Here is a 15,178-nt window from a genome sequence, read left to right on the forward strand (position 1 = left end):
AGATCACGATGACGAAGGCAATAAATATCACGGAGACGCGCCGCTATGGACGCTGAACCTTTCCGGGTAAGTGATTGGTGGGGAATTGAACCTGTGACATTTCGATTGCAGTACCTCTCTCTCTCTCTGCAAACAGCAGCATTGTGCAGCTTCCACCACTCGACATGAGATTAGTGAGATCTGGCGCCCTCTGGTGGACGGTTGAGTGTGTACTTTATAATCCTTTATAGTGTGTTTTAAGAAGATGCTTTTTTTTTAGTAATTTATTGTAGCCTGTTAAATCTTTACATTGCGTACACGACCGGGGGCTGCGTTGTAAATCTTTACATTGTGTACAGGTAGACCACATGCCACAAAATAATTATAATTAAAATATAAAAACTAAAGTTTAACCCCTCCTTTTGGCATCTGCCACTTAAGGTGACCTGATTGATTGACAAGAAGGGCCTCCATTCACGGCTTGTACATGCAGGGAAATGCTTTGTTTTCCAGAATAACATGAAAACCTACCACTTCCATACAGAATGGGGGCAAGGCTTTTATTCGGGGTGGGTAGATCATGTTGGGCTGGTCATTTTAAAAGTAGCTCTCAAGTCAAAAAGGTGTGGGCACCCCCTGGTGTACACGAACGGGGGCTGCGTTTTAAATCTTACAATTTACAATTTAGGCATTTAGCAGACGCTCTTAATCCAGAGCGACTTACATTAAGCAAGAACAAAAGCATGGGAATACATCACATAAAAGCATTTAAATCTTTACATGGTGTACACGACCGGGGGCTGCGATTTAAACCTTTACATGGTGTACACGACCGGGGGCTGCGTTTTAAACCTTTACATGGTGTACACGACCGGGGGCTGCGATATTGTTGTTTTTCTTTCTTCCCCAGCTTATTTCCCCAAAATGCTACATCAACATAATTGAATACATTTTGATTAAACTCATGGTTTAAATCTATTAAACACAATGTCCGTGAAAGTATAATCAGGTTGTTGTCTTTTTCAGCGAAGGACATTCGGTCCAATGACTTGCTATGGAGTATTTCTTTATTTATTTACAGTACCTGTCAACCTGCTTTCTGTATGAGTGTGATCATGTTGTAGACATTCTAGGCCACTAGGTGGCGGTCTTACTCTGCTTTGGGGGAATCGAACCTGCGACCTTGTGCTCATGCAGCGGTCTCTCTCTCTTCGCCCCGCCGCGGCAATCCCTCGAACTATTTAAGCTTTTATTTATTTTAATGATTGAAGTGCGGTTGATGTTTTCCATTGTATGCAATTGAGGTTCATTTCAATTTTGTTACCATAAAGTTAGCACTTTATTTACTTCTTTGCCTTGCGCTGTTTTCTCTGACCTCCCACACGTCTCTTACTATTATTAACCCATTCTGACCTGAGATCAGATTCATACGAGGTTTCCACTGGACACACACTGGTCTGATTAACCCATTCTGACCTGAGATCAGATTCTAAAAATGTCAGTCGCTCTTCGATTTTTCTAAAATAACAGACCTACAAGCTCGTAGCGCGCCACTCGGTGGCGCGCTATGAGCTTGTAGATCTGCTATTTTTCAATAGCTAAAGCATAACATGATGCTAACACCAAAATGGGTGCCCGGTCAGAATGGGTTAATATTATTAATATTATTAATATTATTATTATTATTTTCTCTGACCTCCCACGTTCATACATTTCTTCTGCTATACTTGGGGGGGGGGGGGGGAAGTGCAGATCTTGTTGTAGATCTGATATTATTATTCAAACATTTTTGAAGATCTTTGGAAATATCCACCAATTAAGGATGATCTGCCCCCAGAAACAGGAAGTGGTAAGTAGAACGACGTGACACTTAAAACGAATGTACGCATATACTGTACATGTCTCTATAGCGTAGTTAGTTCACAGTACAGATGTCTCTATAGCGTAGTTAGTTCACAGTACAGATGTCTCTATAGCGTAGTTAGTTCACAGTACAGATGTCTCTATAGCGTAGTTAGTTCACAGTACAGATGTCTCTATAGCGTAGTTAGTTCACAGTACAGATGTCTCTATAGCGTAGTTAGTTCACAGTACAGATGTCTCTATAGCGTAGTTAGTTCACAGTACAGATGTCTCTATAGCGTAGTTAGTTCACAGTACAGATGTCTCTATAGCGTAGTTAGTTCACAGTACAGATGTCTCTATAGCGTAGTTAGTTCACAGTACAGATGTCTCTATAGCGTAGTTAGTTCACAGTACAGATGTCTCTATAGCGTAGTTAGTTCACAGTACAGATGTCTCTATAGCGTAGTTAGTTCACAGTACAGATGTCTCTATAGCGTAGTTAGTTCACAGTACAGATGTCTCTATAGCGTAGTTAGTTCACAGTACAGATGTCTCTATAGCGTAGTTAGTTCACAGTACAGATGTCTCTATAGCGTAGTTAGTTCACAGTACAGATGTCTCTATAGCGTAGTTAGTTCACAGTACAGATGTCTCTATAGCGTAGTTAGTTCACAGTACAGATGTCTCTATAGCGTAGTTAGTTCACAGTACAGATGTCTCTATAGCGTAGTTGGTTCACGGTACAGATGTCTCTACTGTACATGTGCCTATAGCGTAGTTAGTTCACAGTACAGATGTCTCTATAGCGTAGTTAGTTCACAGTACAGATGTCTCTATAGCGTAGTTAGTTCACAGTACAGATGTCTCTTACTGTACATGTGCCTATAGCGTAGTTAGTTCACAGTACAGATGTCTCTATAGCGTAGTTAGTTCACAGTACAGATGTCTCTATAGCGTAGTTAGTTCACAGTACAGATGTCTCTATAGCGTAGTTAGTTCACAGTACAGATGTCTCTATAGCGTAGTTAGTTCACAGTACAGATGTCTCTATAGCGTAGTTAGTTCACAGTACAGATGTCTCTATAGCGTAGTTAGTTCACAGTACAGATGTCTCTATAGCGTAGTTAGTTCACAGTACAGATGTCTCTATAGCGTAGTTAGTTCACAGTACAGATGTCTCTATAGCGTAGTTAGTTCACAGTACAGATGTCTCTATAGCGTAGTTAGTTCACAGTACAGATGTCTCTATAGCGTAGTTAGTTCACAGTACAGATGTCTCTATAGCGTAGTTAGTTCACAGTACAGATGTCTCTCTATAGCGTAGTTAGTTCACAGTACAGATGTCTCTATAGCGTAGTTAGTTCACAGTACAGATGTCTCTCTATAGCGTAGTTAGTTCACAGTACAGATGTCTCTATAGCGTAGTTAGTTCACAGTACAGATGTCTCTCGGTAACAAGACAACTCGCCCCGTTTCTGTTTTCCTCCCAGACTTTTCCCCAGTGAGGGGTTGGTGGGAGAGGCTGGACAGCAGACGGCTGGACTTTGAATTTCTCTAACTATAAACTTTCATGACAGCAGAACAGCCTAAGTACAAATATAATGTATGAAAAGCTACTACAGTGAAGTCTGTTCACAGAAGTTGTTGTAGGATATGTGGGGATTATCGGACGAGGTACCATTTGAGTGGGCAAAACCTTACATCTTTCAAAAATAGCAGACCTATACAAGCTCATAGCGCGCCACTCGATGGCGCGCTATGAGCTTGTATAGATCTGCTATTTTTCAATAGCTTAAATTATAACAATGTTTAAAACACCAAAAGGGGTGCAATGCCAAACGGTAAAGTGTCCATTCATTGGTTCCTGCACTAACCAATGAATGGACACTTTATTGTTGGGCATTATTTTTCTTGTATTCTATTATGACGAGACGCGTGACACACTTTTTTTTTTTCCTCCCACTGTTTTGTTTATTCAAGATTCAGTAAATCAAATGACAGTATATGTGACACACCCATATGAAACATATAAAAGATAACAAAATGTTGTGAGTCCATACACAAAATATTGTGGTAGCATAAAATAAAAATAAGAAAATAAAATAAAAAGTTGCATAGTCCTATGCTAACATGGAAGCGACACTAATACAAACCACATAACCTGAATCAAGTTTTGAAACAAAAACAAGACCAACGTACGACAAGACAAGACAACATGGCATGGTCATTGGTCACCCAAAACATAATGGTCGTGGTAGTGCATCCACACAATGGCTCCTAATAATAAATATATACTGAACAACCCAGCTGCGTCGGGAATCTACAGTAGACGCGTGACACACTTATGACTGAATATAGACACCTTATTTGTTTTTACCCTCGTTTACCTCTGCTCTGTATAGCATTATTATAGTTTTTTACTCATCTTCTCTTTTCTTTGCATTTATGTATAGAAACTACATTCTATATTCTATGATGTAGTTTGTATTAACTTATACTTAAACCCTTATTATACTTAGCACCCATAGCTGCTCTTTGGTCATTTTCTGCACATTTTCAAAATGGTCATTCATTAATTAATGGCCTTTTTTTTTCTTATTTCACCTGCTGCTAAACTTTGACCACGGTGGGAGTGACAAAGCAAACATTCTTTATGACTCTCCACGCTGGGACAAAGATTACACTTTACAGTAACTATATCTGCCCTGTTCCAGAACCGGAAGCACTGTTGTTTTAATAACTATCTGTCCTGTTGTTTTAATAACTATCTGTCCTGTTGTTTTAATAACCATCTGTCCTGTTGTTTTAATAACTATCTGTCCTGTTGTTTTAATAACTATCTGTCCTGTTGTTTTAATAACTATCTGTCCTGTTGTTTTAATAACTATCTGTCCTGTTGTTTTAATAACCATCTGTCCTGTTGTTTTAATAACTATCTGTCCTGTTGTTTTAATAACTATCTGTCCTGTTGTTTTAATAACCATCTGTCCTGTTGTTTTAATAACCATCTGTCCTGTTGTTTTAATAACTATCTGTCCTGTTGTTTTAATAACTATCTGTCCTGTTGTTTTAATAACCATCTGTCCTGTTGTTTTAATAACTATCTGTCCTGTTGTTTTAATAACTATCTTTCCTGTTGTTTTAATAACTATCTGTCCTGTTGTTTTAATAACTATCTGTCCTGTTGTTTTAATAACTACTATCTGCCCTGTTCCAGAACCGGAAGCACTGTTGTTTTAATAACTACTATCTGCCCTGTTCCAGAACCGGAAGCACTGTTGTTTTAATAACTATCTGCCCTGTTCCAGAACCGGAAGCACTGTTGTTTTAATAACTATCTGCCCTGTTCCAGAACTGGAACCACTGTTGTTTTAATAACTATCTGTCCTGTTGTTTTAATAACTATCTGTCCTGTTGTTTTAATAACTATCTGTCCTGTTGTTTTAATAACTATCTGTCCTGTTGTTTTAATAACTATCTGTCCTGTTGTTTTAATAACTATCTGTCCTGTTGTTTTAATAACTACTATCTGCCCTGTTCCAGAACCGGAAGCACTGTTGTTTTAATAACTATCTGCCCTGTTCCAGAACCGGAAGCACTGTTGTTTTAATAACCATGGATGGACCTCTGAGCCCCAGGATGGACCTCTGAGCCCCAGGATGGACCTCTGAGGCCCAGGATGGACCTCTGAGCCCCAGGATGGACCTCTGAGGCTGGATGGACCTCTGAGCCCCAGGATGGACCTCTGAGCCCCAGGATGGACCTCTGAGCCACGGCCCAGGATGGACCGCTGAGCCACGTTCTGCCCTTTTTTCAAAAGGGCACATTTGTCTAGAGGGAAAAAAGGTGTCCGTCTGTGCACGCCACTGAGCCACGGCCCAGGCCAACACTAGTGAGAGTGCAGGACACTGTAATGGTCACACCCACAGATGATGGTCAGGACACACCCAGCTGTCCTATTCCCATCATAACGCTGTTAGTAGGTCAGTCAATGATTGACAGAGACAGAGAGAAGTGATGCAGGGAGCTGTTACTGTATCATACACGCAGGTGAAGGGTTGGTGAGGAAGTGTAACGTCGTACTGTCTGTGACCGTCCCTCTCTGCCACACTCATTTGTCTTCTCTCCTCAGCTCTCTCATATCGTCGTCTGACTAATAACTATAAGGGCCTCGAAACTCCTCCAATGTACTGTACTCTACTGTACTACTGTATCAACTACTACTACAGTATACTACTGTACTGCACACTAAGGTAAGAAACTCCCCCAGTGTACTTTACTGCTGTACTGTACTGTACTGTACTGTACTGTACTGTACTGTACTGTACTGTACTGTACTGTACTGTACTGTACTGTACTGTACTGTACTGTACTGTACTAAACCGCATTCTAATAATGTAAGTGTTGTTTGCTGATTATCAGTTCAGTCTTTCGTTTTTTCCCATGTGGGACTATAGGCTGATTAAAAAAAAGAACATCTTCTAATCTAAATCCTGACAGTTTTCTGAAAACCCTCTGTTTCTATAGCCTACTGTACTTTATGAAAACCCTCTGTTTCTATACTGTACTTTATGTACTTAGTCAGAGATGGGCTAGCTATTCTCACTATATTTTGACTAAGGATGAATTCATGCTATAATTGTATACATTAGGGTTAGGGTACGATATTTCTATTTGAAATGTAGCAGAATGAAAATCACCAGCTTGCAAAACAAGCCAAATACAAAACAAATACAAATATTATACTCAAATACTTACAGTACTCGAGGGAATGTACTTACTTATACTGTCAACCTCTGCCAAGGAGTTAGAGTTGGAACGGAGTAGAATGGGACCTCTGTGTCCGTCAGCTGCATCGTGCACATCTGAAAAACACACGTTTTCAAACAATGACAATGTTTGGCTCGCTTGTGGCTGCTGGGAATAATGACCCTCCCTTATTACGATTACGATGGGAAGATATGTGAGCTATGGACTCAAAGGTCCCGGTGGTTTTCACCACTTCATTTTAACCTCGGCATCCCTATTTTGAACACGGTAGGTGAAACTGTTGTACACAGTGTGTTAGGAGGAAGCTAGGCCACAGAGGAGGCTATAGGCCACAGAGGAGGCTATAGGCCACAGAGGGAGCTAGGCCACAGAGGAGGCTAGGCCACAGAGGAGGCTAGGCCACAGAGGAGGCTATAGGCCACAGAGGAAGCTAGGCCACAGAGGAGGCTAGGCCACAGAGGAGGCTAGGCCACAGAGGAGGCTAGGCCACAGAGGGAGCTAGGCCACAGAGGAGGCTAGGCCACAGAGGGAGCTAGGCCACAGAGGGAGCTAAGCCACAGAGGGAGCTAGGCCACAGAGGGAGCTAGGCCACAGAGGGAGCTAGGCCACAGAGGAGGCTATAGGCCACAGAGGAAGCTAGGCCACAGAGGAGGCTAGGCCACAGAGGGAGCTAGGCCACAGAGGGAGCTAGGCCACAGAGGAGGCTGTAGGCCACAGAGGAAGCTAGGCCACAGAGGAGGCTAGGCCACAGAGGGGGCTAGGCCACAGAGGGGGCTAGGCCACAGAGGAGGCTATAGGCCACAGACGGAGCTAGGCCACAGAGGGAGCTATAGGCCACAGAGGAGGCTAGGCCACAGAGAGCACACATTGCAGGTCTCCAGTCACAATCTAAATAACCGTCATGCGGTTTGACGCACTAACCCGCAACGCCTCCTCAACCAGACAATAATTATCAACACAACCCTCAGTGTTGACACACATGTATTTAATGAATAATAATGGTTTCATTGTGTGTGTTTCTGTACTGGCCCACTTCAGAGGCGTATGTGTGGCAGAGCGCCAGCTAGTGTTGTAAATAAACACTCATAAACAGCTGAACATTGTCTTTTATTTCTCCTCTGGTAGGAGGAGAGCCTGCCTGGAAGCCTGCCTGTCTCCACCTAACCCTAACCCAGGACCAGGAGGAGAGCCTGCCTGGAAGCCTGCCTGTCTCCACCTAACCCTAACCCAGGAGGAGAGTCTGCCTGGAAGCCTGCCTGTCTCCACCTAACCCTAACCCAGGACCAGAGCCTGCCTGGAAGCCTGCCTGTCTCCACCTAACCCTAACCCTAACCCAGGAGGAGAGCCTGCCTGGAAGCCTGGCTGTCTCCACCTAACCCTAACCCAGGAGGAGAGTCTGCCTGGAAGCCTGGCTGTCTCCACCTAACCCTAACCCAGGAGGAGAGTCTGCCTGGAAGCCTGCCTGTCTCCACCTAACCCTAACCCAGGAGGAGAGCCTGCCTGGAAGCCTGCCTGTCTCCACCTAACCCTAACCCAGGAGGAGAGCCTGCCTGGAAGCCTGGCTGTCTCTCCACCTATCCTGGCCACGACAGGTGGATTAGCTGAGAGGATATCTGAGAACGCATCGTCCACAAAATAGAAGGAAAAACAGCACACTCTTTTCCTTGAATTCTGACGGAGTCAACGGGCGAGAGACTATAGCTGAGAGGTGACAGGACACTGCAACACAGAGAGAGAGAGAGAGAGAGAAAGGAGAATAGCAAGAGACTCCTTCTGACCTTCTGACCATGCCTTCCTTAACTCCTCCCCCCTGCAGGGCGATTGGGTGGAGCTGTCACTGAAGGTATTCCTATACGGTACAGTATAGTACACCGTCCTATAGACGCTACGGGTGGAGGCTCCAGCGAGAAGCGGGCGCGGTAACCTAAATCCAAAACAATGCCCTATCTGGTCCATACCTCCCACTCCCAGCTGGGGGCGCTGCCCGTGGGCTGCGTGGGCTGGGCCCTGACGCTCACCGCCCTGGGCGTCATCCAGTGGCGGGTGTGGCTGGTGGACGACCTGCGCTACGTCACGTCGGGCGTGGCCTGGGTGGGCGTGTGGCGGGCGTGCTTCGTCAGCCACACGCTGGTGTCCCCCGAGTTCCGCGTGATGTACTGCCGGGGGGTGGGGCTGTGGGACGCCTTCGCCCCGCCCGAGCTGAGGGCGGCGCAGGTCCTCATGCTGGCCTCGGCCGCCCTGGGCCTGGCGGGCAACGCCTTCGCCGTCTACGGCCTGAGGAACGTGCACTTGGGCCTCGGGGGGCGCGGCGGGGGGGGGAAGGGCGACGCCTGGGCCACGCCCAAGGCGCTGTTCTCCGCGGCCGGCGGCCTGCTCCTGGCCTCGGCGGCGGCCTCGCTCACCCCGCTGGCGTGGAACATGTACGCCGTGGCGCGGAACCACACCATCGCCTTCCCGCCGGACTTCCACATGCCCGCCGCGCCGCGCGCGCAGGCGGTGGGCGCCGGCCTCATGGTGGGCGTCATAGCCGCCGTGCTGACGCTGACCTCCGGGGTCATGTACCTGAACTACAGGCCGCCGCCGCCCCCCCGGAGGTCGGGAGGTCAGAGGTCGACGCAGGGGGAGGAGCCGGGGGAGGAGCCTGCGACGTCGTCGACCTCGGGGGGCGGAGCCATGAATAATAACCGCAGCGTGACTCTGATGATGAGAGACAGAGAAGGGATGGAGAACCTGGGCTTTGAAACCGTTTGAAAGCGTTTAACCCATTCTGACCTGAGGTCAGATTCATACGAGGGTTTCCACTGGACAACACACTGGTCTGATGAACCCATTCTGACCTGAGATCAGATTCTAAAAATGTCAGTCGTTCTTTCAATTTTTCAAAAATAGCAGACCTACAAGCTCGTAGCGCGTGTATACACACACACACACACACACACACACACACACACACACACACACACACACACACACACACACACACACACACAGACACACACACACACACACACACACACACACACACACACACACACACAGAATATCCATTGTCAATGATGAGGCTGTGATGTTTTCAAGGTGTATATGTTTGGTTTTGTCCATGTACAGTATGTTGGTATTTCATTTGTTCTACTGTTTACAAACATGTACAGTATGTATTGGTATTTCATTTGTTCTACTGTTTACAAACATGTACAGTATGTATTGGTATTTCATTTGTTCTACTGTTTACAAACATGTACAGTATGTATTGGTATTTCATTTGTTCTACTGTTTACAAACATGTACAGTATGTATTGGTATTTCATTTGTTCTACTGTTTACAAACATGTACAGTAAGTTGGTATTTCATTTGTTTTGTCGTCTATACTGTTTACAAACATGTACAGTAAGTTGGTATTTCATTCGTTTTGTCGTCTATACTGTTTACAAACATGTACAGTAAGTTGGTATTTCATTTGTTTTGTCGTCTATACTGTTTACAAACATGTACAGTAAGTTGGTATTTCATTCATTTGTTCTACTGTTTACAAACATGTACAGTATGTATTGGTATTTCATTTGTTCTACTGTTTACAAACATGTACAGTAAGTTGGTATTTCATTTGTTTTGTCGTCTATACTGTTTACAAACATGTACAGTAAGTTGGTATTTCATTTGTTTTGTCTACTGTTTACAAACATGTACAGTAATGATTGTGAGTATATCTGTGTTGGGGCCAAAACCCAAAATATAAATTAGACATTCTCCTGGGACCAGGGGTCATCAACATGTTGGCTTGTGGTGGACATTGTTGTCCAAATTAAATTTCACACACACAATGAGTGGACAACAAAAATAACAATATTAGCTGAGGGTGTTCAAATGCAACCAAATGGACCCATAGGGTCCATGTGGTTCCATGTGTAAACATTTGAGAACCACTAGTACTAGCTTGGACTCCTACTGAGCTTATTTCTTAGCTTTTTCTTTCATGTATATAATAAAATAATCATAATTGAACTGGGGACCACCCAAAATAATCATATGTGAACTGGGGACCACCTAAAATAATCATATGTGAACTGGGGACCACCCAAAATGACAAGAACTGTATGTAGGAGTTGAGGCAACATTATTTTACAGCTCAATGTCAAATACAGGCAAAATACAGGCTTTTCTGCCACCTTGTGGTGACAACGGACAATTACAGAAATGTCTAGACTAGTACAGACAACAATAGTTTATATACATTTAAAAACTTATAATGTTCACATTTATATTATAACTACGAATAATAAATGATCTCTTAAAAATGATTAGTTTTATTATATAACGTATATTGTTCATTCATAACGAATCCTACTGGTGTTTATAATATTAAACCAATGATGTCTTAAACATGATTATAACTTATTGTTCATATTTATATTATAACAACAAATTCTAATGATAGCTAATAATGTTTAAGACAATATTATAATTATGGAACGTACTAGAATAGCACCACGGTCACACGCGCCGAAGATCGGTAGATTTTCGCAGTACAAAGTCACAGAATTCTATAGGTGGTCAAATTCAGTGTAACACACGGAAGTATCTATTTTATAATGTAACCGTGGCGTATTTACATCCGCTAGCCATATAGCTAGCCAGCTTGTCAGATGTAGTAAGTAAAAAAACAAAAAACAAGACTGTATTTGTTGTAAAACATTTTTTATTTAATCGACAGTTTGTGTTAATAATCTTCTATCCTTTAGAACAACATTAAAACATGCAACACGTATTAATATGAATAAAGATCAAATAAAGCTAACAATAGCTAAAGCTAATTCAAACTGCCACGTTTTAATTTGAAGAAAAAGCGGAAATGGAAACACTTTAACTTGACCAGTAGAACAGTTTTATTTTGAAATCGGAAAGCGGAAATGCAGCGTTTAACTTCGGAATTTCGACACTTAGTAACTTGACAACGCACATTACTAAAATAACCACCAGATGGCGTTAATACCCACTTTTCAATACATTTTGCATCACAGCGCAGCTCAAAGCAGTGTGAAGGTTGGTACCACGTCGTATGGGCGTCATATGGACGTCTTTTTGCAACGTATCCTTTTGCAACGTATCCTGAGTTTGACTGTCAGGTCGTATCGACCACGTTGTATGGACGTCGTATGGACGTCTGGCTGGGACGGCGACTAGGACGGGACGTTTGGGGTTGGTGGTTTTACAGAGAGGTCGTATGGACGTCGTATGGACGTCGTATGGACGTCCTGTGAGAAGGTAACGGCTGCAGCCTGCGGGAAGGTTGGCCTGCTGGCCATTAGTCTGCTGGTAGGTAGCTTTATAATAGTTAAAATAGCTTTAAAAATAGTTAAATCATTGATTTATTCCTCTATGCTTAATGTATATATACTTATATTATACTTGTATTATGTTTGTGCTACATTTAAATTAGACATACATACATAATTATTTCAATGAAACTATTTCACTAGACAAGCAAAGCTGAGGTAATATTAAATGAATCAATAGAGCATAAAATAATAATACATACATACTGTACTACTACTACTACTACTAATAATAATAATAATAATAATAATAATAATAATAATAATAATAATTATACATACTAAATAATAATAATAATAATAATAGGGTAGGGTTTAAAAAAAGGCAAAAGCTTGCTCTGTTGCACTGGCCTAAATGTGGGTCCTTAAAAATTGCTTCAAATTCTGAAATGTATGTATGTATGTATGTATGTATGTAGGTAGGTAGGTATTAAAAGGGGGGTATTTTTTGTAAAATCCCAGCCCACAATACCTTCATATGTTTAAAAATAATTCCACAATAGGGTTACCAGTGAAGGGCAACCTGCCTATTCACTGGGGACTATGTCCACCCCCATGAGTCCAAGTTAGACTAGACCGCATATATGTATGTATAGTGTATGTATTTATGTATGTATGTAGTGTATGTATTTATGTATGTATGTATTTGTATACCCCTATGTCTGTCTGTGTGTTCCGCAGTGGGATTCAGCGGGGATCGAACCCGGGACCTTCTAGCTGTGAGGCGACAGCTCTATACCGACCACCCCATCGTGACCCCATCGTGACCCCATGAGGTATGTGTGTGTGTGTGTGTGTGTGTGTGTGCGTGTGTGTGTGCAGTGTGTGTGTGTGTGTGTGTGTGTGTGTGTGTGTGTGTGTGTGTGTGTGTGTGTGTGTGCATGTCTGCCTGCGTGAAGTACACTGTGAAAGTGTGAATGAATCATAATGGAACCGTTCCTGTGCAGTACACTGTGATAGTGTGAATCATATTGGAACCGTTCCTGTGCAGTGCACTGTGATAGTGTGAATCATATTTAGGAACCGTTCCTGTGCAGTACACTGTGATAGTGTGAATCATATTTAGGAACCATTCCTGTGCAGTACACTGTGAAAGTGTGAATCATATTGGAACCACACCAAGGCTCTCAGAGCTAAATCTGTCTGACACTGAGGATTTCACTGTGCAGGGAAAGAGGCCGGCTGGCACTGGTGCGTGCACACGTATATGCGTGCACATCACGTGCGCGTGCGTGCACATCACGTGCACGTACGTGCCTGCCTGTATCTCCCTCCCTGCGGTTCCTATGTTGTTGTTTATAAGCACATGCACACTAGTATTTATGATGCATCTCTCGGTCCATGTTTGTGTGTGTATCCATGCAACGAGCATCACAAATATCGCGGATGGCAGTGTGTGCGTGCCTGCCTGCCTGCGTGCGTGCGTGCGTGCGTGCGTGCGTGCGTTGACTGCGTAGGAACAATAGCGTCTCTTTCATGGTCTGGTTGAACTCCAGCCCAGAAGAGGAAGTCATTCCCAGGCTGGGTTCAGTGACCCTCTGCTCCGTGACACTGATAGCGCTGTGTGAGGACTAGGACACAACCTCTGGTTTTATGGTCTGTGAGGACTAGGACACAACCTCTGGTTTTATGGTCTGTGAGGACCTCTGGTTTATGGTCTGTGAGGACTAGGACACAACCTCTGGTTTTATGGTCTGTGAGGACTAGGACACAACCTCTGGTTTTATGGTCTGTGAGGACCTCTGGTTTATGGTCTGTGAGGACTAGGACACAACCTCTGGTTTTATGGTCTGTGAGGACCTCTGGTTTATGGTCTGTGAGGACCAGGACACAACCTCTGGTTTTATGGTCTGTGAGGACTAGGACACAACCTCTGGTTTTATGGTCTGTGAGGACCTCTGGTTTTATGGTCTGTGAGGACCAGGACACAACCTCTGGTTTTATGGTCTGTGAGGACCTCTGGTTTTATGGTCTGTGAGGACCTCTGGTTTTATGGTCTGTGAGGACCTCTGGTTTTATGGTCTGTGAGGACCTCTGGTTTATGGTCTGTGAGGACTAGGACACAACCTCTGGTTTTATGGTCTGTGAGGACCTCTGGTTTTATGGTCTGTGAGGACCTCTGGTTTTATGGTCTGTGAGGACCTCTGGTTTATGGTCTGTGAGGACCAGGACACAACCTCTGGTTTTATGGTCTGTGATGACCTCTGGTTTTATGGTCTGTGAGGACCTCTGGTTTTATGGTCTGTGAGGACCTCTGGTTTTATGGTCTGTGAGGACTAGGACACAACCTCTGGTTTTATGGTCTGTGAGGACCTCTGGTTTATGGTCTGTTGTCCTTCTATATTTAACACTCAAAGCCCCTGTTATTATATGAAGCCATATATAGACAGCATTGGGCAACATGTGACGATTGAAAGGGCCATTATATTCAATATAATACTCACTCCAGAGGGCCACATTGAAAGGGCCATTATATTCAATATAATACTCACTCCAGAGGGCCACATTGAAAGGGCCATTATATTCAATATAATACTCACTCCAGAGGGCCACATTGAAAGGGCCATTATATTCAATATAATACTCACTCCAGAGGGCCACATTGAAAGGGCCATTATATTCAATATAATACTCACTCCAGAGGGCCACATTGAAAGGGCCATTATATTCAATATAATACTCACTCCAGAGGGCCACATTGAAAGGGCCATTATATTTAATATAATACTCACTCCAGAGGGCCACATTGAAAGGGCCATTATATTCAATATAATACTCACTCCAGAGGGCCACATTGAAAGGGCCATTATATTCAATATAATACTCACTCCAGAGGGCCACATTGAAAGGGCCATTATATTCAATATAATACTCACTCCAGAGGGCCACATTGAAAGGGCCATTATATTCAATATAATACTCACTCCAGAGGGCCACATTGAAAGGGCCATTATATTCAATATAATACTCACTCCAGAGGGCCACATTGCATGCATGTCATATAGCAAAAATATTTGTTTTGCTATTTCTGAATTGAAATCCTGAATATTATTTTGCTATTTTTAATTGGGACCCTGAAAAGTCATTTTAACTATAAATAAATACAAATATATTGGACATAAAAAAAAAAAGACAATAACATTATTTGTAATCCTATACTCAGCAAGCTACTAATTTAGACTGTAAAGTCATTAAAGCGGTTAGGAATTGTAACGGCTGAAATCAATAACATTATCAGTATTCCTGAGGG

At 43.3% G+C, this 15,178-nt stretch overlaps 1 protein-coding gene across 1 annotated transcript; it reads left to right on the forward strand.

Annotated features, from left to right (window-relative positions):
* Positions 1-8,532: 8,532 nt before the first annotated feature.
* Positions 8,533-9,345, forward strand: LOC308311879 (claudin-34-like; the record flags this gene model as incomplete). Its single annotated transcript, XM_080758652.1, has 1 exon — positions 8,533-9,345. The coding sequence occupies one exon, from the start codon at positions 8,533-8,535 to the stop codon at positions 9,343-9,345; it is 813 nt and encodes a 270-aa protein (XP_080614778.1).
* Between the last annotated feature and the right edge of the window lie 5,833 nt (positions 9,346-15,178).

The sequence above is a fragment of the Protomyctophum bolini genome, assembly GCF_963924005.1.
Source record: "Protomyctophum bolini genome assembly, chromosome: 24".
NCBI classification, from domain to species: domain Eukaryota; kingdom Metazoa; phylum Chordata; class Actinopteri; order Myctophiformes; family Myctophidae; genus Protomyctophum; species Protomyctophum bolini.